The 26,536-nt window shown below is 40.9% G+C and overlaps 1 protein-coding gene across 2 annotated transcripts in view; it reads right to left on the minus strand.

Moving 5' to 3' along the window:
• Positions 1 to 9,149: 9,149 nt before the first annotated feature.
• Positions 9,150 to 26,536, minus strand: part of zgc:66433 (uncharacterized protein LOC321250 homolog) — a 71,932-nt gene continuing 54,545 nt past the window's right edge. For both annotated transcript variants that reach the window (XM_050042124.1, XM_050042125.1), the window contains exons 5-16: positions 24,611 to 24,751; positions 24,455 to 24,514; positions 19,756 to 19,911; positions 18,996 to 19,098; positions 17,899 to 18,172; positions 17,302 to 17,812; positions 14,522 to 15,863; positions 14,187 to 14,290; positions 12,675 to 12,837; positions 12,392 to 12,510; positions 12,064 to 12,157; positions 9,150 to 10,931 (exon numbers count right to left, since the gene is read on the minus strand). In XM_050042124.1, the coding sequence (XP_049898081.1) occupies positions 10,432 to 10,931; positions 12,064 to 12,157; positions 12,392 to 12,510; positions 12,675 to 12,837; positions 14,187 to 14,290; positions 14,522 to 15,863; positions 17,302 to 17,812; positions 17,899 to 18,172; positions 18,996 to 19,098; positions 19,756 to 19,911; positions 24,455 to 24,514; positions 24,611 to 24,751 (3,567 nt within the window). In that variant the 3' untranslated portion in view covers positions 9,150 to 10,431. The remainder of the gene's footprint in view (positions 10,932 to 12,063; positions 12,158 to 12,391; positions 12,511 to 12,674; positions 12,838 to 14,186; positions 14,291 to 14,521; positions 15,864 to 17,301; positions 17,813 to 17,898; positions 18,173 to 18,995; positions 19,099 to 19,755; positions 19,912 to 24,454; positions 24,515 to 24,610; positions 24,752 to 26,536) is intronic.

Below are 26,536 nucleotides of genomic sequence, written 5' to 3' on the forward strand. Positions count from 1 at the left end.
AATAATATTAACTATTAATATAACTTTCACCTGGCTTTTTTCCCTAGTTCAGTATTTATTTATTTATTTATTTTTAATTTTTTCTTAATCTATATATTTGTTTGCAACTTACTCATCAAGTTGCTCATTGTCTCTTTTCCCATGTTTTTGAAAGAAAAGGTTTCAGAGGTTTAAATACTTGCGAAAGGTGTCCAAAAGCAACACAAGAAAACTGATGTCGCTCCAAGTGTCAGAGGGTTAATAAAAGAAAGTGTTGGTAAGGCACTAATGAAAACAACCAAGATGGCTGCCGCTCATATGGAATTTTTTTGTTGAAGTAGGCTACTACTTTCACATTCTGAAGTCAAAAACTCGTTCACAGACATTGATGCTACACCGTTACAGCTTATCTCTGCAGGCTGCAGTCTGATACACTTGTCCATTTCTGAGCGCTACGTTTCGTCACTCTGATTGGTTGTAGGTCTATATAATTCAATGTATCCTTATACAACGATATGCCATAAAAATGCACATGCAACAGTTCATATGATCTTCTACAAGTTAGTGCCCTGCAAATGACATTATTTACTTGACGTAAAGTTACGTAATTGACAGTAAGTTACAGAGGTTTAGTTTCAGCAAGTAAAGTTACTGTGGTTAGGTTTAAGAAAAGAAACTTCGTAGGGGCATACCTTAAAATGACTCAAGATTCACACGCCTCCGAACTCCGGTCTCCTGGGGTAAAGTTCTGTGTTTTGTTAACCATCCACCACCCCAACCTGTGTGGGACTGCTTCCTTTTACACCTGTCAGTGCATTGGTCATATGATCGCAGTCTTACAAAATACATGGGTTATACACAAATTACTGTTTCATTATCACCAGGAATACATTACATTCAAATTTTGGTCCATTACTTTTCGAAAGAAAATGTACAGACAGTGCAAGAGAACAGCCTGTTCCATTACATCCAGAGGCATTTTGGTTTTTGCCCGTTGATAACTGTCAACTCATGTACTTCGTTATTTAGAATCATTGATATAATACTTATGAAACATGCAAATGCAAGGTGTTCCTGATTTACAGTGCCAACATTTTCTTCTGGCAGCTGGACAGAGGAGAGCACCAATGAAGTAGGGTAAATATTCAGGTTGAGTGAGGTTAGATAATTAGATCGATGCAGCAGCAGTCCATATGTTCACATGCGGGCAATGTGACCAGAGATTTTGCATTTCACAAGTCCTATATAGGCTAACAGTTAGGTAACAACTCACACTGTTGTCACATTCTTAAACAACATTTCATTTTAGGTCAGGTCCGTAGAAGGCAGGCTGAGTGAAATCCTGTAGGTTAGGAAGCTATAGCCTAAACAAACAGTTGATACAGTAAATCTGCACTTCTGCTCACAAAACCAATTTGGGTCATGAAAACATTCCTCTGAAGTACAGGGTCTCTGAAGGAAAGTCCAAACCACTGATGGACACAAATCCAAGCAGAGCAGTTTGAAAGAGGAGGGTGGTGGTTTGTGTGTGTGTGAATGTGGCAGGATAAATAAGGCAGAGTAAACAACCAAGAAAAGACTGTTGAAGAGAACAAAACACGGAGAGAAAACAAGTTTGTGAGAGAGAATGTGAGAAAAGAGAGAGAGAGAGAGAGAGAGAGAGAGAGAGAGAGAGAGAGAGAGAGAGAGAGAGAGAGAGAGGTATAAGCTTTTGGAATGTGGGACCAAAACCAAGGCGAGTGACAGCTTGTTTTCACACATACATCTCCAATATGTTTGAACTGCACACTCACAAATAAGAAACACACACACTGTTAATGTGCATCCGAATGATAGAGATACACAGAGCGAGGGGGGGACGCTGGACAGACAGGAAGACTGTTTATGCAAGCAACACAAATGTAGGTCACTCAGTCAGAGTTAGAAACTTAGAGAAAGTATTAGAGAAGTAGAGATGGAGGGAAAGAGCAGTGTCTGCTTCACTTCCTGGCGCGCTCTTTATTTGTTGCTCTTCAGTGTAATTATACTGCAGATTAGCAAGTTTAGCTCGTCTCTGCAGTCCCATAAGGACTCTTAGAGATCTGAAGGCCTACTCCTGCCAATCCCGGCGCCTCTAAATATAGAGGCATAGGAGCTTTAATGAGACCAGCATATTGCATACAGTACATTTCTGTCATCAAAACCTTTTCTTTAGTGTCTAGGATCTATCCTGTTTATGCAAATCAGCACTCCTGAGACTCTCACAAGTGCACTAGATGGTCCGTCTTTGTTGTTGAATTATCACTCAGCCACAAACCAAAATACATGAAGACGTTCAGTTAAATGTTCATTATGTGTTAAGCATCACAGTGAAGAACAGCAACAAGTCATTACTCCACAACCTAAATACATCTTTTAAATTCTGGAAACGTGACCTTATCTCACTAGCCACATCAGTAGCATGGCTCTGTAATGCAATGCCGATCTCTCAGTCAGTCCACCACTTTGGTCCAGACTCAAACATCTCAACTACTGTTGGATTGCCATGAAATTTTGCACAGACAGTCATGGTTCCCAGAGGATTAACCCCAATGACTTCGCTGATCAGGTAACTTTTCATCTAGCATCACCAACAAGACAACATTAGATTTGTGGTTTTGAATGAAATGTCTTCACAGGTTACAGGATGGATTACCTATGGTTCAAACATTCCCCTTCAAAATGAATTCTAACAGCTTTGTTGATGCCCTAATTTTAGCACCATTATTAGGTCTAAATTTAATTTGTCCACTACTTTGGTTTATGAAAAAAAAACACCAACAAAAAAACAAAAACAAAAACTGGCTGTTGTGTTGAGTGTTAACAAAGAATGTGAAGGTATGTCATACTGTACCCTGTCTGACGTGGGCGCCATCATGTGAGGTACGTGCTCCATTATCTCTGTTACCAAAGTGTATGCAGTCCAAAAACAAGATAGTCTACAATATTCGGGTATGTAAGTGGAGGTAGTGCATAAGGGTCTGTAATCCAGCTCTGGGCTGCCAAGTCACATATATTGTTTATCATGATTAGTTTGTCCAAATAGCATTGCTTGACCACTGTAGCAGGCAGAGCTAACACAGTGCGTTTCTCACAAGAGGGCGACCTCGTCTAAAAAACTTGATATAGCGTGACATCAGCTTCACATTTACTATAAGCAAATGTTAGCATGCTAACTTGCGAAACTAAAATGGTGAGCACAGTTAATGCAAGGCTACCTGCAAAATATATTACATATATATATAACATATTACCATTGTCACTGCGAGCATGTTAGCATTCTGGTGTTAGCATTTAGCTTAAAGCACTACAGCCTCACAGAGCTGCTAGCATGACTGTAAAGTCTTAGTCTTATTTAAATGGAAAACAAAGAGGACTTGTTATCCATAAGTTTGTGTGTTGCAAAAGGCTTGTCACATGATAATTGGCTTCATTTTCCAAAGGAATGTGCAGGATCTGTCTGCAACAACACATAGAACCAAATTTCATGCTTGCGATTATTTACTGCAAAAGATTTAAAATGTCGTAATTGGCTGAATCAAACAAATAGATAACGTGAAATACAATACACTTTGTCATATTTTCTCTTTCTTAACATGCATTTGCTGAGTCATGATTAAATGACTGAAATGAATACACAACACAAAAACAAAATGAAAAGGTTTAGTGCAATTCAGTCTTGTTCATGCAAATCCCTGTCATAGTTTTCATGAGGAGGTACAGGGGAGTGTTTTCTTTTTTGAAATGGAAATGCAGAAAATGAGAACAATCCACTGTCCAAACACAGCCTTGGTGCTGAACCACAGGCAGAGCATATCGTCTCTGACAGAGCTGATGAGCCATGACATGAAATACACAGAACAATGTGTGCTGCATTTCATGTTATTTCTTTGCTGATTTGTTTTAATCTAGACATATTAAATCTTCTATCATTTTAAACAAGGTAACTATCAAGATTTGTGTGTAATGAAATGAGAGGAAATAATGAAATTAAATCTGGTGAGGATGGCCTGTAGCTGGAAGTATGATAGTGTCATCAGTGACTGCACAGTTCTTGGAAACAGCGTGTTCACTGATGGCAAGGCGGATCTGCTTATCTTGCAGGTTTAGACCAGCCACTGCTGTCATTGTTGTGTTAATTGAAATTCACTGTCACAGCAAGGATCAAATGGGCAGCTATAATGTCACTGGAAACAATGACAGGTTGAGAATCCGACCTCACCCGATCCAGGGTCACTGTGGTTCGTACACAGAGGTCAGTGAGGTCAGGCCTCTCTGACCAAACCCCAAAGCATGCAGAGTGTGTGTCTACTTTGTTGCTGTGGAAGTCCAATTCGTCATCTGCTGCCAGACAGATGTTATCTCGTTTTGGCCTTGTAGCTTACAATGTCCACTTCAGACTGCAAACAGCCAGTACTTTCAGCTATTTGACTTAGGATGCACTGGTCAATCTTTTTGTAAAAACAAAGGATCACATGACTACTTTTAAGTTGCAGGACCTTTTTGATCTTCAGTTTTATAGAAAGCCACAGAGCATTTTAATGTTGTTTTGTTTTTATGGCCAGCAACTGTTGGCTACTGTTTGGTTAAGTCAGATTGTTTTCAGTGAAAAAGCTCTTTTTTTTTCTTTTACATATGTCACCAAACAACAGACACACAACATTAGCAACTAGCTGGTAGACAAATGCTTCAGGTTCGGCTCAACCTGACTCAACATACTTTTGGTACCAGGTCCTTTTCTCGATTTTGTTTCCCCCACATATAGTACCCCCTCAGTGTAGTAGGGTACTATCAACAACTTTTGCTGATGGAAAACCTAAAAACAGTGAGCTGAGTTGAATAGCTTGCAGTGGAACCGTGCAGTGGAAATACAAAAAAGTGCAAAAGTGGAGTATTTAGCAACTAAAGAGCCAAAATATTCCCTTTCAAATTGGTGGAGACCAAAACAGAGCAAGGCTAGCACCACAGCCATGACTCCGGATTTATGCTTATGTCGCTCTGTATCTGCTAAATATGTAAAAACTTCTAGCTAACAACTTAGCTAATTTTATGAGGTGATAATATGCTTGTTTTCACTGCCCCTAAGTGCAGGTTAATGCAGGTTCAATCTCAGAACTCACTGGCTATCTTCTGATGAAGACAAGCCTCTTGGGGGCGAGGGCCAACATTTAAGGCTGATCTGGTGTAGTCAGCGGATATCAAGCCAAGACCTCTTCTTCAGTGCACCAGTCATTTCGGATATCTTTATATGAATGCAGATAAATTTGAAGAAAAACAACAACAACATAAAATAAACAAACAAAAAAACATGTATTTCAGCCAAAGCATTGTGCCTTTCCACATGGATTATTTTCCTGCTGGTCAAACCTGATTGGTCAATACAGCTCAGGCTTCTGCAGATATATGCAGAATCTGTTTATAGAGATAAATACAGGTTTAGCACATGCAGTGGATGAATCATATAACCTGTTTTAAGTGAGCATCTTGCACTTTCTACTGATGTTTCCTGATGATACAAAAACTAATCACAAAGGATGCAAAGTGACACCAGTAAATTACATTGTCTTCATGTGTTGTAACTCGGACTTGAGCCACAAATTTGATGACTTAATAAAAAAAGACTTGTGACTTGACTTGGACTTTAACACCAGACGCCTGTCTTCACTTGGACTTGAGCCATTTGACTTGCTATTACTTGATACCTTTCCCCAAGCCCAAAGATTAAAACACATTTTATTTAAAAAGTGGGCCTTGAATCAATCATTTTTCCCCCATTTCCTGAATCAATTAATATAAACACTATTTATTTACAGCAAGTCGGCACTTAATTTCCCAGATTATCCACTTTGTTTGAACCAGTCCAACAGCATCCAATCAAGCTGCAGGAGAGAATCATGAACATCTAATGTTATGTTGCCAGTGGTAAAAAAATAAAACATTATGGGACAAAAAAAAAGTCACCAAAAATACATTGTTTGCATACAAACGTGGTCAACAAAAAAAATGCAGTTTGCAAGATGTGCAAGCAGAAAAATTCAGATGGAGGTGCAACAACTCCAACATTGTTTGACATTTGAAGTTGCACAAAGAATGCTAAGTCAAGGCTATGTAACTTTTTAATAAGCAAACCTAGTAACAAATAGGTACAAATATTAAAAAGCATTCATAGTTTTTGTAAATTCAACATATTATTACAGTGTTCAAATGACATTACATTTGGTGAGGAGCTCATTATGACTTGTTTAGTACTTGAAACTCAAAGTTTAGGAATTGGGACCTGACTTAAGACTTGTTGGTCTTGCCTCAGGACTTAAGTGCAAAGGCCTGAGACTTACTTGTGACTTGTGACCACCTCTGTGTCTCACAGAGTTCTGGCTGTTTGAGAGAAGTGAGCCTATTTTATGGTTATCCTATATTTGTCACTCCTGTGGACAGAGTCTCAAAAAATGTCTGACACAAATAATATCAGACACAGGAGTGGCTGAGCCTTAAATTGATTTTAACACAGTTATGAAAACTTTAATTACTTTTAACATTAAGAAGTTTTTTTTCATGGCAGGATTAATAGTTTGTTTTTGTCCTCACCTCTGGGATTCCTGCCAAGTTGGTTAGTTATATAACCTGTAAATGAGAAGGTCAGCACCCAGCAGTCATCGCTATGGATACTTGGCACGGACACTCACACGTCGTACATCTTGGCTGGTCCAGTTTGGAGTCTCGTGTGTGTGTGTGTGTGTGTGTGTGTATGTGATAGTGCATGTATCAGAAGTAGGGCAGCAGCGGCGTTACCTAACTCACCCAGAAAAGACATCTGGGGAGTTTAAACAGCCCTCTCACTGATTACAGCTTCCTGTACGCATGCACACGCACATGCACACGTGCACACACACACACACACACACACACACACACACACACACACAAACAGTTGGCTGAAATTCTGCCCACACACGAGAAGACAATCACGTACACACAACACAGATGTGCATGTGTGTACATGCCAAGACTGTACAGTGAGTGTTCGAGACGCTCTGTTTGGCAAAGGAGAGTTTATTCAAAGTACTGTAAGTCATTCCTTAAAAATGAGTCTTTTTGATAAATCGGTATAATTAATTGTTATAGTGTATTATAATATGAGTTTTATGCTCTAAATCACAAATTCAAAATAGAGTCACTAGAAACACTGTGGGTGTAAAATAATTCAGTGAAACTGAGCCACTCATTTAAAGTTATAAAATAGTTTGCATCATAATATTTTGGGCCAATTAGATTATTGTCAGCTATGAGCTTAAGGCTCGAGATACTTCAGTGAAAGTGACCTTGAATAAGCCTAAAGAATTTAGTGTGTTGCTTAAAGGAGTATTACACAGATTTAACACAGTGGTCAGTTTACTCATCATAGGAAGTAGAACTCAGCCTGAGGCAACAGTTGTATAATATTTTCTGTGACTCAGGAGGAGCTTTAGAAAGCCTGCATTACATACCAGGGTTTGGAGTTTTAAAGACAGCATGGAGGGTCTAATGAATGATGACACTGAGGTGTATTATGGGAAATGTAGGTTCAAGTGTTTTGGAGCTTGGCCCACATGGGGAGGCTAAAGTCAAGATATCTCAGTCTGTGGGCTTTGATTTTGACCGTTCTGTTTTTCAATCAGTCACTTGTGAGTAACTTATTTTAAGGAACTGCAGTACTTAATTGCTGGAATGCCCTTTAAAGTCATTTTAAGAGTATGTTAGACTGTTTTGAGGAATGAAACTGAAAGTTAAGAAATATTATTTTGGATTTTTTTTGTCATTTAATTGTTGAATTATAATAATCTTTCAAATGTCTCATTACATATCCAGTGATGCAGTCTGGATTAGATAATAATGAATTAATGAATCCTTTATTTTATGCTCCTGACCCCCAAATTCTCAAAAATAATAAAATAAATAAATAAAAAATAAATAAATAAAGACTGACAATTTGAGACCAGGATCTATACCAGCAAGAATGAACAAAAATACTAATATTAGGATGTCAGTTAAAAAATTATCATGTGCGTTAAACAATTGAAAGTGCGTTACTTAGAGAAGCTGGTTTGTTATTTTGTGACTTTGGTGTTTTAAATCCTGGATCTTCGATAGGGTGTCCGTGACCCCCAGGGGGTCCTCAGAGTTGCTACAGGAGGCCTGTAAAAGAATAAAAACAAAACAAAACAATTTATGGTAAACAACAATTATGATAGGCTAACTGTTTCCCATAAATCCTTCAGCTAGCTGACACTAAATCACTGTGCGGCAGTTCACGTCACCTCGCCGTTATCCATAATGGCAAAGTGAACTAGTTAGCTAACATTTACGTACTATTAAAACATATTGGCCAATCAGCTGTAATGTTTTTCCATGTGTACAGACTTTCCTGTGGGCCACAGTGGATCTAATGTAACTTTTCAAGCAAGAGACTCTTGACACACAGTCCACCTCAGAAACCACTGGTGAAAGCGTAGAGTGGGAGGCTAACACAGCTGGTCATGCTACAACTGCTGCTGACTTGCTGCTGACTCCCTGCTCCGTTTTTCTTTTAGCTTGGGGGGCTTTAGCCTGAAGAACACTGAAGGCCCCTATTTTAAAGGGTTAGTTTGGATTCACCGAAGCCACACAATAACACAAACTAGCTATCGATGGAGGCAGAGGTAGACCAGCAGCTCCTGTGTTCAGCAAAGTAAAATTACTGTTTTGGCAATAGATCTTCTGCTCAGTTCCCCGTCAGAAAGGGCTGTCCAGGAAGAACTGAGCGTACGACTGGATGAATGAGACTTGGATTATACTACACTTTTGTGAGAGTTTGTAAACAGATGTTTTGATATAGTTTTGCTGTTTTTAAACGTGGACCCTGGTTACTTGAATACATCAAGAATATTCTCTGTTTTTTGATTCTTCATTCAACATGGAGGCATGTGAGAAAGTTTTCTTAATGAATTCAATGTAACACGAGATAAGTAACCGATGTATTACTGATTATTTGGGTGGTGTAGTATTCCTTTAAAGGCATTTTAACTTTTTACCCAAATGAACTTGGCTGTTTTGCTGCAAGAAAAACATATTTCCTTTATAATTCTGCAGAAACTGTGTACGGACACACATGCAGATAATAAAAGATGCAGGAAAAACTGATTTAATTTGTTCTTTACTGCACATTTTATGTACAAGACAAATTCTCAAAAGGCAATACAAAATAAAACAAAATGCATAAAACATGTATAGTAACTGTGAGATGGATACATTTAATTGATACAAAGAAAACGTTCAGCCGTGTTTTCCTTTAGTGATGCTTTGGATCCTGCAGCAAACCAAACTCCAAGTGATTAATTAGCGGTGTGTTGATTTCTGTTTCATTTACATGTTTGCTTATACCTGGAAAGTGTTTGATAAGCGCCTGCAACACGCTGCCAACATAATGATGGTCTGAAGTATTAAAAACACATGAGAGTCGATGTGATGAGAGTTTTCCTTGATTACCGAACAAATGACTGTTTGGAGATGACAGATTTCTGTAGGATGCCAACAAACACTGTGTAGTTATGTATTTAAAATATCAAAAGAGAAAATTAAAAATGAAATTTACATTGACAACCTGGAACACGCTGGACACACTCAGCACTCGCCAACACGACAAACATTAGATTGGTGTCAGTGGATCGTGTTACAAGAAATATATTTGCCTGAAGAACCTGATACACAGATGGCACTTTGAGGAAATAAGGATCAGCATATTTGACCAAAACTCATGACAAGCAGCAATTGGATCAGCAAATTCTTGTCCAGCTTAACTTGGATGTTCCCCCATTTTACCCTCTGGTCACAATATTTTCCACTTCCCTCAAAATGTGAGCATGTATCACTGCCCTTAAATAAACACACACACACGCACACACACACACACACACACTGAGACTGACGGTCTTTAACCAACTTTCTGTGAATAAAGTTTCCTCTTTATAAAACAATTCTGTCTTCCCTGAAATATTTAGTGATATCTGGTGGAATCATCTGAGTTACTTAAGATAAAAACGTAGATTTTCTGCTGTGAGACTGCAGGTTTTTCCTCTCAATCAGGCACATTTTAACATACTAAGACTGTTGAAAAAATATGGATCCACTTCAAGTAAGACGCTTTACTGTTTGGGGTCCTACCCTGTTATTTAGAAAACACGAATGTACGACATAAGGACGTAAAGAAAGGAGGGGTTAAACTGAGCCTGTCTTTAGCTGTGATTGGAGGCTTTGCACCAATCTGAAGACTTAAGTCAGGACAGAAACCAGGAAGAACAACAGAAAACTTTTTGTGTGCAAATGCATTCTGGTCCATCCAGACTCGAGGCCCACTTCGAACCCTGTTCAGATCGGACCCACTTGGGCCTATGTACAAGATATTACCGAAACCTGTGCCCGTCACTGGACGATCTGAGGCATCTCACTCCAGGCTTTGGCCTTCTTCTTGGCCAGGGCCATCCAGGGAGGCTCGTCCTGGGCCAACGCTGGGGGAGGCAGGCCTCGCTGGGAGGACGGGGTCTGGCTGGAAAGCCCCGGAGCTCTTGAACCAGACTTTTCCGGGGCGGTTCTCGATGAAAACGGAGGGGAGGTAAGCGTTGTGCTCTGTGGCGAGGGTGTCTTGGATGAGGTGGCAGTTTTGGTGGGAGACGTCGGGCTTGTGCAAGAGGGAGATTTTTGGGCAACAGGAATGGGAGTGGGGGGTGACAGGGATCTTTGGGGCAAGCTGGGTTGTGGTGTGTGTTTGGCGGCGGTAGGAGGAGGCTGGGGTTTTGGAGGGACAGGGCAGGAGAGCGACTGGGATTTGAAAGGTTGAGGTGGCACTGGGGTTGGAGGAGAGAGAGCCCGCCTGGCCTCCTTTTCTACAGACACTGAAGGTTTACTGATCTCCAACGGACTCACTGGAGGAAAAAAAAAATAGAAACATATGCATGTCAACAAACGTAAAATGTGATGTATCAGTAATCTTAGTATTAAAACTGTGAGGTGCATGTCAAAAGAGAAAAAAGGGATATTATAATACATATGCAGACATGCAAATGAGAGAAATATGCAGGAAACAGCATGAAATTATACGTTACAATAAATACCAATATATATATATACACAGCAGTAGATCTGTTAATAGAATATGTAGTTTGCTTTCCCTCTTTATACTCTATTCTGGACCAGCTCTATTTCCATATTCTGAGATATGCAATTTAACATTACCACTGTCACTGGCAATTAAAAATAAAAAAAACAAGATTTTATTTCTGTTAAACTGTTGCCCTGATCAGTCATGTCTTTGTGAACCAGTGGTCGTGTGTGATCAATTTAACCATCAAGTGCCTCAGAGAACAGAGGATGAGCGTTACAAAGTGAAGTGAATTGGAGGGGGAGCCCAACATTAAAATTGCATCGCAAGAAATTACTACAAATTCAAGGACATGGAGGGAGTTTGTGTGGAAAACTATCTTGCTGCTTCACTACACCTAAAATAAAGAGTAAAAAAACTGATACACACCAGTCATGATGGCATATATGTCGGCATAAAGAGGCAAACCATGACTGTTTGGTTTGGGATTTTTACCTTTTGTTGCTTGCTTTTTTTTTTTTTTTATCTTTCTAATTGTGAAAAACCTTAACATAAGTCATAAGTTAATATACTTGATACTTGTGACTTTATGCATCAAGAAATATTAAAGTTTAAAAAAAAAGAATTTTGTTGGATTGGTTGCAGTAGCAGTGTTTGTCCAGGTGAGGGCACAATTGCATAAGTTGAAAGCTTTGCAACAAGTGCAGAACAAATACAATAGTAGGGAAGTCGTCTTAGTGTACTCAAATCATGCCAAGGTCATTACAGAAATTCAGCATGTTAAGTTTTCAAATTCAAATTTCAGTAAAACTAAACAAAATAAAGCTGGTTGTTGCCGCTGGTTATGCATCTTTAGTAAATGGATTTTGGCAGCACAATGTCTTCTGCACTTTCAAATGTGTGTGTGTGTGTGTGTGTGTGTGTGTGTGTGTGTGTGTGTGTGTGTGTGTTCTGACCTTTGCCAGAGGACTGAGCAGTTTTGCTGCTGTGCTCCCTGCTTGCAGCTGAGCTGACATACATTGGCAGTGAACTCTTCCTCTCTTGTTCCTCCTGATGACAGACAGTAGCACACACAGTTATACAGGTAAGTGGCTGGAAAAGTGTGGTGATGTACTGTTAACACGTGGTGTCAGAGGGGGATGAAATAAGATCATGACCATCATTCCATCCAAGCGCAGTTGTATTTTTGGACTTTTGGAGAGCACAAACTAAACATAATATCAGCTATGTCAACTTCTTTAACATAGTGAACTGGAACTAACAAACCAGTCACACTCAGATTACCTTCCTGACAGTAATCTCATCCAGAGAGTTTTCCTTGTAGATCTTCTGTTTCTGTTTGGCCACAGAAATCCAGCTGGGAGAATCAGATCCCCCAGGAACACCACGAGCTGCAGCTGGGTCTGAATCAATAACAAAGCAGATACACTGTCACATCATCTGCTCCTCAATCAGGAGCTATTTAAACTTTACTTTTCTGAGAAAGAAAGCTGTAATTAGCTGTAAGTGTTGTGTGCTTTGTATATAAAAATGAAGATGGTGTGAGTTTATGTGTGTATACACACACCTGACATGCGCTTGGTTTTTACTCCACTGTCTCCGTGTACGTCTGGTTTCTTAGGGAGAGCCGGCTTGTTGCTGACTGGCTGACTTATGGAGGGCTTTACACTGATTGGCTGCGGGGAGTCAACTCTACAGCTGGTTGGCTGAGCTGGTGGCTCCGTGGGAGGCTGAAAAACAGAAAATAAGATAATAAATACAAAATTCAATACAAAATGTTATTTTACAAATGCATGACACGTGGGGGCAGCAGAAACAAGCTAACACATTATTGACTTATAAAGTTGATAACATGTTAGCAACAGTTGCTTATTTACACATCCAGGAGAGCCGGAGCAACATTACTGTTTATGAGGTTTCTTCTTTTAGCTCTGTTTTTGTTCCTGGTATTTTTAATGAGAAAAAAAAAAAAACAAGAAGGAAAAGGCATGCTGCAGCAAAGTTTGGGCCCTAAAATCAAAACAACAAGCAACCAGTTTGGAGAAGCAGGCAGGTGTGTCCGACACAGAAACTAGGTAATGTACTGCTTTGTACAGGGTCAGCAGCAAAACTTATTTCAACCACCAAAAAAATCAGTTTCAGTTTAAGTGTACACTATACTTAATGTTTTTTTCACCCCTTTAACTTGCTGTCTGCAATTTCCGATAGGGAACAGACGCAGATATATTGCCTTCTTCAAAGCCAGACTCCACTGAGAAAAGCAGTGATTTAACATAGCTGAGGGCAGAAGCTGCTGGTCTACCGCTGCCTCAGTTGGATAGTTTATTGTGTTATTGTGTGACTTTGGCCTTTTAAAGGGTTAGTTTTTATTCCTCAAAGTCACACAATAACACAAACAAACAAATTGATGGGGTCAGCGTTAGACCAGCAGCTCCTGTGTTCAGTGAGGCTAAAATACTATCTTTGTAAATGAAGTGTGGTGGCTCTGAAGAGAACATAGAGGGGGGAACTGAAGCTGTTAACGGCTTCCATATCAGAATGGGCTGTCTGCAGCATGGAAAAGCGGTTAAAATACGCTCAATATAGTATACACTTAAACTGTTATTCTTTTTTTTAGGTGTCTAAAATATGTTTGCTGACTGCCCCCGTCCACAGCAGTATATTGCTTAGCTTCCACATCGGTACTCCAAACTGGGAGCGTGCTGATGACATCTACTGTGTGTTATACACTGACTATGGAAAAGTACCTCATATAACCCCACTTCAAAAAAATCCAAGCTATCCCTTTAAAGGCTGCAGTGTTCTGTGACAATTATCTGTGGGTTTGTCACCACGAACAACACCTTTCGCAGACAAGTAATCAGTCTGCCTATTGTAAAATATTAGTTAGCGCTACATTAATCCACCTTTAATGCTATGATGGCTAATTAAAGCTAATTTTCAGTTTTCATTACATTCCAAAACTAAGAGAACTTTAGATCCCTTGCAGAAAGAAGAATGACAGTGTGTTGCTTTGGGAATGTTTCATGTATAAATGGAAGTAAAACTATCAAAAGTAACAGGAAAGTCAGGGAATCACCTCTGTGGTTTCCTCCTCCGAGCTGAAGTGCAGCAGAGCTGACGTCTTCCTCAGCCGAACTCCAAATGGATTGTCGGGGTTTCCCTCCACTACGACGGAGCTCTCTGTAGGTGGGAGGGTAGAGAAGTTGGTCTGTGGTTTAACTTTATTTTAACTCCAACAGCAAGTTCATCTCTTGTGGCTTAAAGCAGACTACTTTCATAGCTTGTTGTGCAAAGAGAAAATATGACTGGAAATAATATTTTAGGACACTTAAACAGGCCGAGGAAAAGACAAGTCAAGTGCCCCAAAAAATAATCTTCATGATCTACCTTAGACATGTTCAACATTCTTACCTTCTGTGCTGGCAGCAACTGAAGTCTGAGGTTGAATGGATGATGGCGACGATGCAGTGATGGTACCTGCGCTCCTCACTTTACTGGGGCTCAACACCAGCTCAACCTTAGCAGAACTCACTGGCCCTGCTTTCATCTCTTGGTCTTTCTTAGTTGTAGCCTCCACCTCCACACCTCCAGGCCCTGTGATGCAGGCAGGTGGGGAGGAGGGAGGTGCCGAGCTCTCATCTGCATCCTCGATAGAGAGTGACCTCTGCCAGGCGGGGGCAATGGTGAAGCGGGCTTTGCTCTTATCTGAACCGCTGGACAGCTGGCTGACCTCTTCCTCCACAGAGGGAGGAGGTGTAGCTTCCCTCTCTGGGGCTGACTGGTTTTCTTCTTCCACTGTTTCCACTGCTGCTTCTTCTTCTTCTGTGGACGCTGTGCTTTGCTCTGTGGCTGCTACAGCATGATAAGGTGTCTCACTTTCTTTGGGGCATGAGGCAGTTGGAGACTGTGGAAAGAAAGATGCAGCTTTCTCTGAGCTTGGAGAGAGCAGATTTATGTGGAGAGTGGCAGTGCTGGTCTTACTGGGACTGCTGGTTCCACTCTCTTGTGGCTGAGTCTCATGATGTGACTCTGGAAGAGACAAAGACGAAGGCTTGGAGGACACAGTAGCTTGTTCTGTGGCCTCTGTTTGATCTTCTTCCACTGGCATCACGTCTAAATGGGATGCCTCTACAATTTCCTGCTGCAGATCTGGTTCAGTTTGATCTACATCAGGTTGGTTCACTTCACTGTCCTCCTCTTGCTCGGATTTTTCTGTGAGGTCAATCTGTACACCTTCCTCAACCTTCCTCTCTTCTCCATCTTCCCTCTTCTCTTCAAAGCTTTGACTGAAAGCTTCTCGACTGTCATGCACTATGGCAAATACCTGATCACCCAGCTCTTCATCATCCTTTAAGTGTTGCTCGATGCTCACAGTGTTGTCTCCAACCACAACATCTACACCCTCATCTTCCACCTGCAGCGGCATGGCCACTTCTTCATCTGCTGCATCAGGAAACGTCTCAGTCATCTCTTCTGCGTCGTCCCTCTCTTCTTCTGTCGCTTCCTCTGCCTCCTCTACTCTCTCCTTTGCTTCCTTCATCTCCACCTCTTCATCTTCCTCTTCCCTCTTCTCCCGTCCCTCCTCCTCCACTTCTGGCTCTTTCTCCAGCTCTATTGCCTCCTCCTCACCTTCACTCTCTTCTTCTTCTCTTCTCTCTTCCTCTATCAGGTTGACAGTGTTTCCTGTAAGCATGTTGTTTTGTTCCTCAGTGGTGACTTCCTCTGCCTCTTCTTTCTCATTTTCCTCTTCTTGCTGAAAGATAAAGGAAGGAGGAACATAAGACTAGTAGAGGTTTTCAACAGCGAGACAGACAAAGTTAGCTAATAGCTGGTGAACATCGTAGAGTATTAGCAGCTTAAGAGTTGGTGGAGACCAAAAACAGAGCTAAAAAGAGAGCAAATATTAGACTTAGATTCCTCGGGTGGCCAGAAACATAATTTAAAACTAATGCTGATGTTGCTTCATGTCTGCTAGTTCTGTAAATAGGCAGCTGTTTGCTAGCTTGCCCACCTTATCAGCTTTATATGTTGATAACACAGTATGTCAGTGTTTGTATTTACGACAAGCGGCAAACCTCTGGAGCTGAAAAATGAAGCCAACACAGAAGTGCAAAAAAATTGCAGTTTCTCTAATGACCACTTGAGGCTGGCTCCAAGAGAGAGTCAATCCCCACAGATCCCCATGTTAAAATGCCCAACTTTACAGCAGGAATAAATATGTTTATGGCCTGGTACAAAAAATAGTTTTGGTCTCTAAAGCTAATTTCCCCTTTTATGACAACTGTATGGGGGGGTACATTTTTATTTAACTCACCTGTTTACATTTTATAAAGGCTTAAACTTGCCCATTATTTAGGGTGGGCTGCTTTGAATGACAGGTGGGTGCCCTCCATTGACAAGACGCCATCATGGTGACAACGTTGGTTAGGTAACGTGTTAGCTGTTGCCATTTCAGTGTTTTCAGTTTATTAAAGTTAACATTTTAGTTGCCTGAAATAGCCTTCTTCAGTGTTTAGTTGTACTAAAAGTTCCTCTAGGAATTTGGACGTTCAGTTTTTGTATTAAATACATTTTGTTTTGATGGTTTTAAGCTTGTCTTTTGCTAGAAAAAGTTAGCATTAGCACTATTACAGTGAACCATAACTGTAAATGCAACATGCTAGCCAAGCTAGCAGCTAGCATTAGAGTTAGCTCAACCCTTTGGTCCAAATATGGTCACTTCTGGCTCCAAAGTCCAAGATGGTGATGGCCAAAATGCCACACTCAAGGCTTCAAAACAAGAGACCACAAACCAATGGGTGACATCACGGTGGCTATGTCAATTATTTGTTGTGGTCTATTGTTGACAGCCATAGTAACGTTCCAATTTCTTAGGAGCCCCAAATACCACTGTGAAAATTTTAACTCTTGGGTGTCATTGCTGTGAATGAAACCTTCCCATAAATGGAGCAGAACAAAAAGCAATGTATATACAGTATTCAGAGAAAGAGAAAGTTTGTTGAATCCTGTGGAGAGCCTGAATTTTTTTTGAAACTTGTGTGCAAAAGATTAAAAAGAAAAATTCACCTTTTGGGACCGTAGAGTCACTTTTGGAACACTTGTTCAAAGCAGTAAGAGAGGTTAAGGGTCGGGGTAAGTCAAAGTACAAGCTACTTCAATCACAACATTAAAAATTAATCAAAGATACATACACCATGTTGACTGACTTGTTCCACCACAGGTTCCTCTTCCTCCTCCTCTGCCGCTTCACCTTCCTTATATTCAACTTTCTCCTCTTCTTCAACATCTTGACAGGAAGGAGCGCTGAGAGTGGTGACCTCTTCCTCTGTGGTGTGATCTGACAGGAGGGAGCCAGTGGGAACAGCCTGATAACTGACAGGCTCTTCCACTTCTACCTCCTCTTCTTTCACCTCCTCTCCTTCCTCTATCTCAACATCTTCTCTTTCCTTTTCCTTCACCTCCTCTATCTGCAGGACAGCACCCTCAGTCTCCATGCCCAGCGAGCAGGACGCGAGGGGAGTCTTCAAGGAGCTCAGCACCTCCTGTAAGAACGAGCTCTCCTCCTCCCTGTTTTCCTGGACTCCATCTTCTTCCTCGCTCAGCGCCAAGTCACTTTCAACACCCTTTTCATCTGTTCCATAGGCAATGCCTGGAGGGTCCAGCAGATACTCTCTCAGACCAGCAGGGGGCTCTGGCGTGGCTCTGGAAGAAGATATCACAGGGGTCAGATTGATAGAAGGAGAAAACAAAAACTAGGAGCAAACAAGGAGGAAATGATGTCTAATCACCCGGGACTGTCCAGAGAGGAGGTTCTCGAGCTGAGCTTGGAGGAGGGCAGCGTCTGGGCGTCTGGGACCTCCTCCTCTGAGAGACGCAGCTCAGGAGGTGAGGAAGAGTCCAAACCGTGTGAAACATCCTGTTCGGCTTCCAACCCTTCCTCTGCCTCCTCCCTCTCTTCCTCGTCTCTCAACAGAGAGTGTCTGGAAAGCTGTGGCTGCTCCTCTTCCTCCTCTTCTTCTTCCTTCCTGTCCAGCTTTGGTTTCAGCTCATCAACACTTTCAACTGGAGCACAGACAGAGGCAAAGGTCTCAGAGGTCAACCTAATATGATACAGCAGCAGGATATGGAAGTCTGTGGCTGCCAATGTTAAATTGAAACCATTTAACCAAAACAAAAATTCATTATCTTATTTGTGGGTGCATAATGTATGAGAAAATGAGAACTGAACAGTCAAATATTCAGTGTCATATTTGAAAATCCATAAATTGATGTATCTAAATTAAAATAAATTTGAGTGCCGTCCTAAGTAGATTACTGTTATTTCACTAATTAATTTAATTGTGAAATGGAATTTTCTTTTTTAAGTTGGTGGACAATGTACGACCTAAACTCTAAAATTAAATTTCAAAAGTTAAAGTTAGTTTATAAAAAGCCATTTTATCATTTTTATTCAAATCAGGACATAGTTTAATAAGACCAATTTCATTGTTAAGTTTAAGTTTATATTTCAGATTAAATTTCTTTGATCATTATGGCAACATTATGCTCAGGAGCAAATTGACAATTATTTGTCAGTGGAGCTTTTATTTTAATGAATTTGGGATAAATAATTCATTTTCAATTATTTCACTGGCAAACAGACAAACACAAATGGAATATGGAATTTTGATCAGAATAAATTATTTTATTATATTAATTTTCATATTGGCCAATGAGAGACCTCCATACAGGCAGGTAGTCATTAGGTGAGTTTCCATCCATATGTGGTGTTTCCACTCAGGGGTTTTTATGTGCAAATTGAAAATGTGGATAAAGACAGATCTACTGTTCTGAAGTTGAAGAAATAAAAAAGGAATAGAGCAGAGCAGAAAAAATGAGCACTGACCTTCTGTTGACTTCTGTTGTTCTCGCTCCTCTGAAGCTTCTGTTATGGAGGTGTCCAGTGTGTCCTCCACCACAGAGTCTCCCTCTGTTTTAATCTCCAGTTTCTGCATGGACAGGACACATAAGTCTTAACTACCAGTTGGATGGTGCTGAAGTGATCCCTTCACAAAGGCCTTTAACCTGAAAATGCTGGTTATACCCACTACATCTGTTGAAATGAAAGTGATTGGAACACTGGTGCTATGGCTGACCCAAAAGGTCAGTCAGTGTGTGTTATTGTTTACTGGAGCACAGTAAATATGCTCTGTTCTTTCAACATTGGATTGTGTTGTAAATGTGCTGACTGGCTAACTAGCGCCAAGACGGTCTTCTGGTCCCCCTTTAAGCATGATAAATACAGAGTACCGCTATCTACGGGTGTGGAGAATTATTTCCTCTCACGCAGGTGCAGAAGGTATGTGCAGGTTGGCTGTCAGCTGTAGTCTTTGCAGTATGTTCATGTGCAACTTTTTGGCCAAGACACAGGCGATGTGAGGCGACGTAGCGGTTGGCTTTCGTTGCTGCTGGTTCTTCTAAGCCGGTTTGGTGTGTCTGGGCCTTTACACACTTGCAAATGTAGGGGTATTCAGTTGGTTGCAGTCAATAACCTCACCACTTATTGCCACTAGATCCTACACACTGCTCCTTTAAAGCATATGTAATGGGTGTATTAAAGTGTATTTGCTCATGTTAGTGTGTTTGAATGTGTCTGAATGTCTTACACTGATAGGCTTCCTCCTGTTGCAGGCTTTGTGTCTCAGGCCCAGCTTGTGTTTGGCAGCAGAGTTATCCAGGCAGCCGAAGGGACTGGCCGGCTGACTGAAGTCTCCTGGGACCACCAGGGGGCTCACCGCTCTGCTGGAGGCAACACAGGACAGCTGGGAAAAGAGAAGGAAACAAGAGTTTCACAAATAACTTATTAACAGGGGAAATACTCCTGAGGCATACAGGTAAATTTATTGTGATAAAAGCTGGATTTTCCCTTCAATGATAAAGGCAGCAGATAAAGAAACCAGAGGGAACAGAGCAAGTCCTGCAAAGAGAGGGAATGAGAGAGGGAGAGGGTGAGACCAGCTGAATAAATATTAGCTGTTCTTATCTGCAGGACCAACACTTACTCTGTCATCACTAGCGAAGTATCCCTCTATGTCCGCTGACAGATTCACTTTTTGACTTATTTCAACACAACATCTCTGAGGTTTTTACCTTATCTTATTCATTCACAGTCTACACGACCACTGTGGCAGTTTCAGTGACACAGCTCTGTGTTTGAGAACGATTTTCTTCTAAGAAAGTCCACAGCGAGGTCTGTGACTTGGCCTTAGTAACCACAACTTTGTTTATAGGAAAATACAGTGCCTTTTTTCAAATATAATTTTAATGCTTTTTGCACCACTCCTTGTTCAGCTCTATTGTTTTACTTAGGTTTGTGGCAGAAGTTTCAGAGATGAAAATCTCTAAACATCAGCGAATGAGACCAAAACTATCTCCATGGTTGGAAACCACTAGATGTCATATGATATGATTTTATTATTTGGGTGAACTGACCATTTAAGACTCACAGTATTGTGGGATTTTGAGCAAAACTCATAACTGGACTGAGAGACTGTCTGTCTGACACTTCACACCTCACAGTTCTTCTTTGTTGACATCTAGATTTCTGTTTATGGAGTTTTCAGGTCTCTGTGTATATATATGTGTGTGTGTGTGTGTGTGTGTGCGTGTGTGTGTGTGTGCTTGCATGTGCTTGTGTCTGAGACAGAGAGACAGAGACAGAGAGAGAGAGAGAGACGGGTTGAGGCAGAATTTAAACGCTATAACTACAAGCAGACACGCTGACTGCCAGAGAAACCATTGGAATGCACTCTGAATACACACACACACACACACACACACACACACACACACACACACACACAGTGGGTCAGTGGAATAACACATACAGTAAAGACAGAAAAGAGAAAAGAGGTCATAAAACAGAGACAAGGATGGAGAGAAAGCGACATACAGAGGAAGACAAGGTCAAGTAGAAAAGTAGCAGACTTCCATTTAAGGTTTGTAGAACAAGCTTGAGGGTTGGGTTTGTCCACACCCACCAAAACACACACACACACACACACACACACACACACACACACACACGCCCTGAGGTCCATCTCCAAGCATCACACACAAGGCACATGACAGCTCCTCAGCTACAGATACAGTATGTATTTAAATGTGTTTATGAGTTTACTGTGTGAATCACAGCTGCAGGTTAAAATACAAAACTTTGATTTTAAATCCCTCTACATTTTAAATTTCACAGCTCAAATCGACACCAACATTGAATGATAGAAAAAAAAATGATCCATTTGAGTTTCAGCCCCATGAGAAGAGACGAAGTTGAACTAATGTTGTGTTTGGAGGATTGCCTCCTGTTGTTACTCCATCTGTAGTTGCCTGTTCACACATCCAACAGGCACGTAGCAACATTAGCATTACAACTTCAAGAAAGTAAGTTTGACTATTGAATGAAATATTTGATTCTTTAGCTGCTAAATGCTTAAACTGGAGGTGACCATAGGAGAGGGTGGAGCTGTGGAGGGTGAGCATCACTACACCTCTATCCTGATTGACAAGTCGCCAGGGTAGTAACTTGTCAATCAAAAGGTAGCCACGCCCTAAAGCATACTCTGCTTTATTGTCTGTTTTACTCTAAATGGGACCATCATTTACAAAGTGAACATCATGCTGTATTGAAGAAGACTTGAAGAAGTTAACTGAGGTAATAAACTAAGTGAGAAGCAGGGTCATTTTCTCAGAGACATATATACAATCAGACTACTTTTTGCAACCAGTGGAGTCACCCCCTGCTGGCCTTTAGAAAGAATGCAGGTTGAATGCACTTCAGCATTGGCTTCACTTTTCAAACCCGGAGGCTATGTCTGCTTCTTTAATACAGTCTATGGCACCTTTTACATTACACACAGTCATTTGATCCACTGGTAAAATAAAATTAAACATTGATGAGTGCAGCTTTAACACTCAGAGTTTAAAGTAATTCCTTCAGTCTTGAATATTTTCATCCCAAAGCAAACTGAAAACCCCTGTTGTACGCACCCCCCACCTCCCTACTACCACCTAGTCTTTGCAGATTTATTACTTTCATCAGCCATCAGTCTCAGCAGAGTCATCAGCCACCACCACCACCAGTGTCTGGACTTGATGGAGGGGTTTGTCTTGCTGCAGCTCAGGGCAGACTCCTCTCAAATGTAAAATCTCCCTATAGAGTCTAAGTGCCTACTGTACGTCAAATGTTGACCATCACATATCATCCCTTAATCTCTACATCTGTAATCTGTATTATCTTCACCTAATACACCTGTCTCTCTCCTGACTGAAAAGACAAAGCCTGCTCTCTTTCTATTTACAGTAAATATGAAGACTGACTGACCCAAGAACCCTGGGCTGATAATATGGACACGTTGTCCAGCTCAAAACTGTCTGCAGACCTGCAATGAAATCCAAGTTCATCTTCAGAATAAAATCTCAAACAAACATTCTGTGTCTCCATAAAGTCTGTCGAGAGTTCTCAGTAAGAGGAAAAAGTGCCGCTGCGACTGTAATTCACAAGTCGCTGCAGTCCTCCTTGACCACATTCTTGTGTGCGGAAGGCACTTTAAAAAGGGATATTTTCAGGTTTATTGTGTGCATGTCTTTGTAGAGGGCCATTTGTGGTTCTTTTCAGTAGGGAAATGACGGGCCAAAAACCCTTCTGAAATTGCTAAAACGGCACTATCATTAAATGCTCATTTGTCATACTTTGCTGACTATGCTTTTTGCCCACATTATATCCAGCCAGGCTAAATGGATAGTTGAGGATTTTTTAGGACGTCTGCCTTATCACGAATTGGCACTCCTTTCTGTCCATCTGAACAGTACTTATTATTGCAGTGAACTGCTTTAACTGACAGTGTCAGGGAGTCAGTCACATGGGCTGAGCCACAGACACTCAGTAGGCCAGCAGACAGTTAGAGGATACAGATGGAGAAGGGGAAAGACAGTAAAAAAGAATGGGGATTAAGAGACTCATAAAAGTCAGGAGGGGGGAAATAGAGAAATATGTCAATTTGCACGAAGGAGGCTTTTATTTTCTCATGTTTCAGAAATTAGATTTGATCATGAGATGTTTTTACCATCATAGTCACATGAGGAGACACGCACACACAGAAACAATCACAGTCACACAGCCTGAAGGTTTCTCTGTATAAGGTCCCTTTATAAAGCATATATCATACCATTATTTGAATGGCTGTTTCCTGACGGAGGACTTCACTCACCATGCTACCCCCAATAATTATTGATTAAGCTTTAAAGTGATAGTTCGGATCTTTTGATGTGGAATCGTATGATGTACTTATCTATAGTCAGTGTGTTACATACAGTAGATGGCGGTCGGCATGCCCCAAGTTTGGAGAAGCAGGTAGGAGTACCAACACAGAAGATAAGCAATGTTCTGCTGTGGACAGGGGCAGCAGCAAAACATATTTTAGCTATCTAAAGAAGTCAATATCAGTATGCTGTCAGACAACCCTTTTCGATGGGGAACTGAAGCTGTTTTATTGCTCTCTAGTAATTTCACTTTGCTGAACACAGGAGTTGCTGGTCTCCCACTGCCTCGATCACTTTGTTTTGGTTGTGTCATTGTGTGACTTCAGCGCTTAAAAGGGTTAGTTCAGATTCACCGATATCTCAAAATGACTCAAACTAGCTAACGGATCAAGGCAGTGGTGAACCGGCAGCTCCTGTGTTTAGCTAGCCAAAATTACTGTTTTTCTCAGTGGAGTCTGGTGGCTTTGAAGAGAGCATAGATGGGGAACTGAAGCAGTTTCCCTGTTGGAATAGGCTGTCTCATGGTAAGGTAAAGCTATGAAAATATTCTAAATACAGTGTACACTTAGGCTGTTACAGATTTTTTAGGTGGGACTTTTTTAGATGGCTAAAATACATTTTGCTGCTGCCCCTGTCCACAGCAGCAAATTGCTTAGCTTCTATGTCAGTACTCATGTTTTCTTCTCTCAACTTGGGGCGTGCTGACTTCCATGTAGTACTTCATGTAATACACCGACTATGGATAAGCTCCCCGTACAAACCCATTTCAAAAGATCCAAACCGTCCCTTTAAAGGGGAACTCCACCAATTTTATACATCAGTCCGTTTACAGGTCTTGGGGAGTTCTACTGTATATGTGAAAATCTTATATAAAACCGTTGTGCCTCTGAGGGAGCTATGTGTAGTCTGATACATTGGCTCAAGTGATGTCACTTGAGTCATGGTTGGTTGGGTATGAAAACTACATGTTTGAAAATGACAATATCCAACAATGTTATAGAAGGAAAGTACTAAATTAGTGAAGTATTCTTTAAATTGTGTGTTTACCTGGTCGTCGTCACTGTCTATTCCCTCCAGACTGATGGAGCTGTTTCGCTGAGCCTGACTCTGAGAGGGAGAGAATAAGAATCATAGTGTTAGCACTGCCGTCTGGAAATAGCATTTAGGTGTGACAACAGAGTGGGATATAACAATATGTGTTACCATGGCTGTGTGAAGTGTTGTGTATTCAGGAGGACTACAGGGCAGGCCGTCATCCTCAGACATGGTCCCAGCATCGTCCGTTCTCTTCACACACATGAGGGACGGAGGAGAGCCCAGTCTGATGGCCTGCTTCAGCTGGAGCTGCAGAAAGAAAAGAACAAGTAGGCAACTTTGTATGTGTGCGTCACCTATGATCAATTAAAAAAAAAAGAAAGAAAAAAAAAAATCAAAAACCTGGAAACAATGTCACAATTGTGGATATTAAAGCAGGAAGTCAGACTCTTTTCCAGGTTTTGTGTGTATGGGTACTAAGATTGTTGGCCTGCTTAAAAAACAGTAACCAAGGTATTTTTTGAGTTTACAGAGTTTAACAGCTTTTACAGTCCTAAAACCCCCACTGTAGAGATGATTAACAGAGAATGACTTGTGAGGACAGTCGGCTGGTACTCAAGAGAGACACTTTTTGTGTGTGTGTGTGTGTGTGTGTGTGTGTGTGTGTGTGTGTGTGTGTGTGTGTGTGTGTTGTAGGTATCACAGAAACTCAAACTAACAGACCTGTTATCTGCCTATTACGTGTTTCCCTGTAACAGTCACTCAAGGTCTCTCTGACTCAGGTGCAAAGCAAAGACTGGACAATACAGCTTTTCTTTAGCGGGGCTGGACGCTGGCACACACCGAGACCTTGACAGAAAGACACCGACCGCTGCAGTTTTCACTGTTAATGTTTCAATATTGTTACAGTAACTCTAAGACATGAGGAAACAGAGAGGAGCTCCAACTATAACAAGGACATTAAGAGCAGCTTATCTCACCAGTAGCTTGTGTTGGGAAGCTCAACTTGCTGACACATAAAATTCAGTTTACTGCTAACTTAAGTTTGAGTTTGAATGTATAACAGCACAAAATGTTGTTTTATGAGGTAACTGCGCATGAATAAGACTTGAGTCGAGATGAAAAACAGAGCTAATAATGGAGGTATGTGGCATATTTGCTACCACCAAAAAATAGCAAACAAGCTAACGGTAGAATTTTGACAAGACGGAGGTAACAGTTAGCACTTCCTGTTTTTTAATCATCTCATTCATTTTTCATTTCCTGTCTCTTTTTCATCTTTTTTTTAACTGTGCATTGCCAATTTTATGTCAAATGACTGTTTAGCGAATATCTTAATATCTTCACTGATACAGGACATGCTAGCAAAGCCATTAGCATGTCAAATTGAGGACACCATTATGTGACTGTTTGTAACGTGGAAATAATGTAGGCAAGTTTTTTGCTTTAACTTGAGCTATCATTATGAAGTAAATATTGATTGCACAATGTATGATTATAGAATAATGACACCATCAGCGTTTAGATTGGGGGGAAAACAATTCATTGCTCTCCATTGCCTTTGTATTGCTTGAAGGTGCCTCCTTGTCATTTTCATCTGCTAGCAAACAATATGAAATACCTAAAGGCTGCGTGCTTTGTGGTGGGTTACAATACCAACATGGTAAAGACTTCATAACTACGTTTTTACAAGCTGCAGAATTAAAAAACTGAGCTTTTAAGCAGTAAGACGTGAGGCATCAGCAGGAAGATATTGGGAAACTGTGGGATCCTGACACAGTATGCCTATGTGCAACAAGCATGACAAAGGGTTTGACAAAGAGTTTGTCAATGTAACTTCTCCTCTGGTGCTAAAATAATCCTCTGACATGCTGAAATGTAGGGATGCACCGAAATGAAAATTTGTGGCCAAAGCCGAATATTATTAAGCGCTTGGCCGAATACCGAATATCGTTGTTTAGTTTTTCATTAGTTTTTGCAGATGAACCCCCTCCAGATTAGTGTTGTCACGGTACCAAAATTGGGACCCACTGTACGATACCAATGAAAATATCATGGTTCTGAGTAGTATCACGATACCACAGCGAAAATGAG

The sequence above is a fragment of the Epinephelus moara genome, chromosome 4, assembly GCF_006386435.1.
Source record: "Epinephelus moara isolate mb chromosome 4, YSFRI_EMoa_1.0, whole genome shotgun sequence".
NCBI classification, from domain to species: domain Eukaryota; kingdom Metazoa; phylum Chordata; class Actinopteri; order Perciformes; family Serranidae; genus Epinephelus; species Epinephelus moara.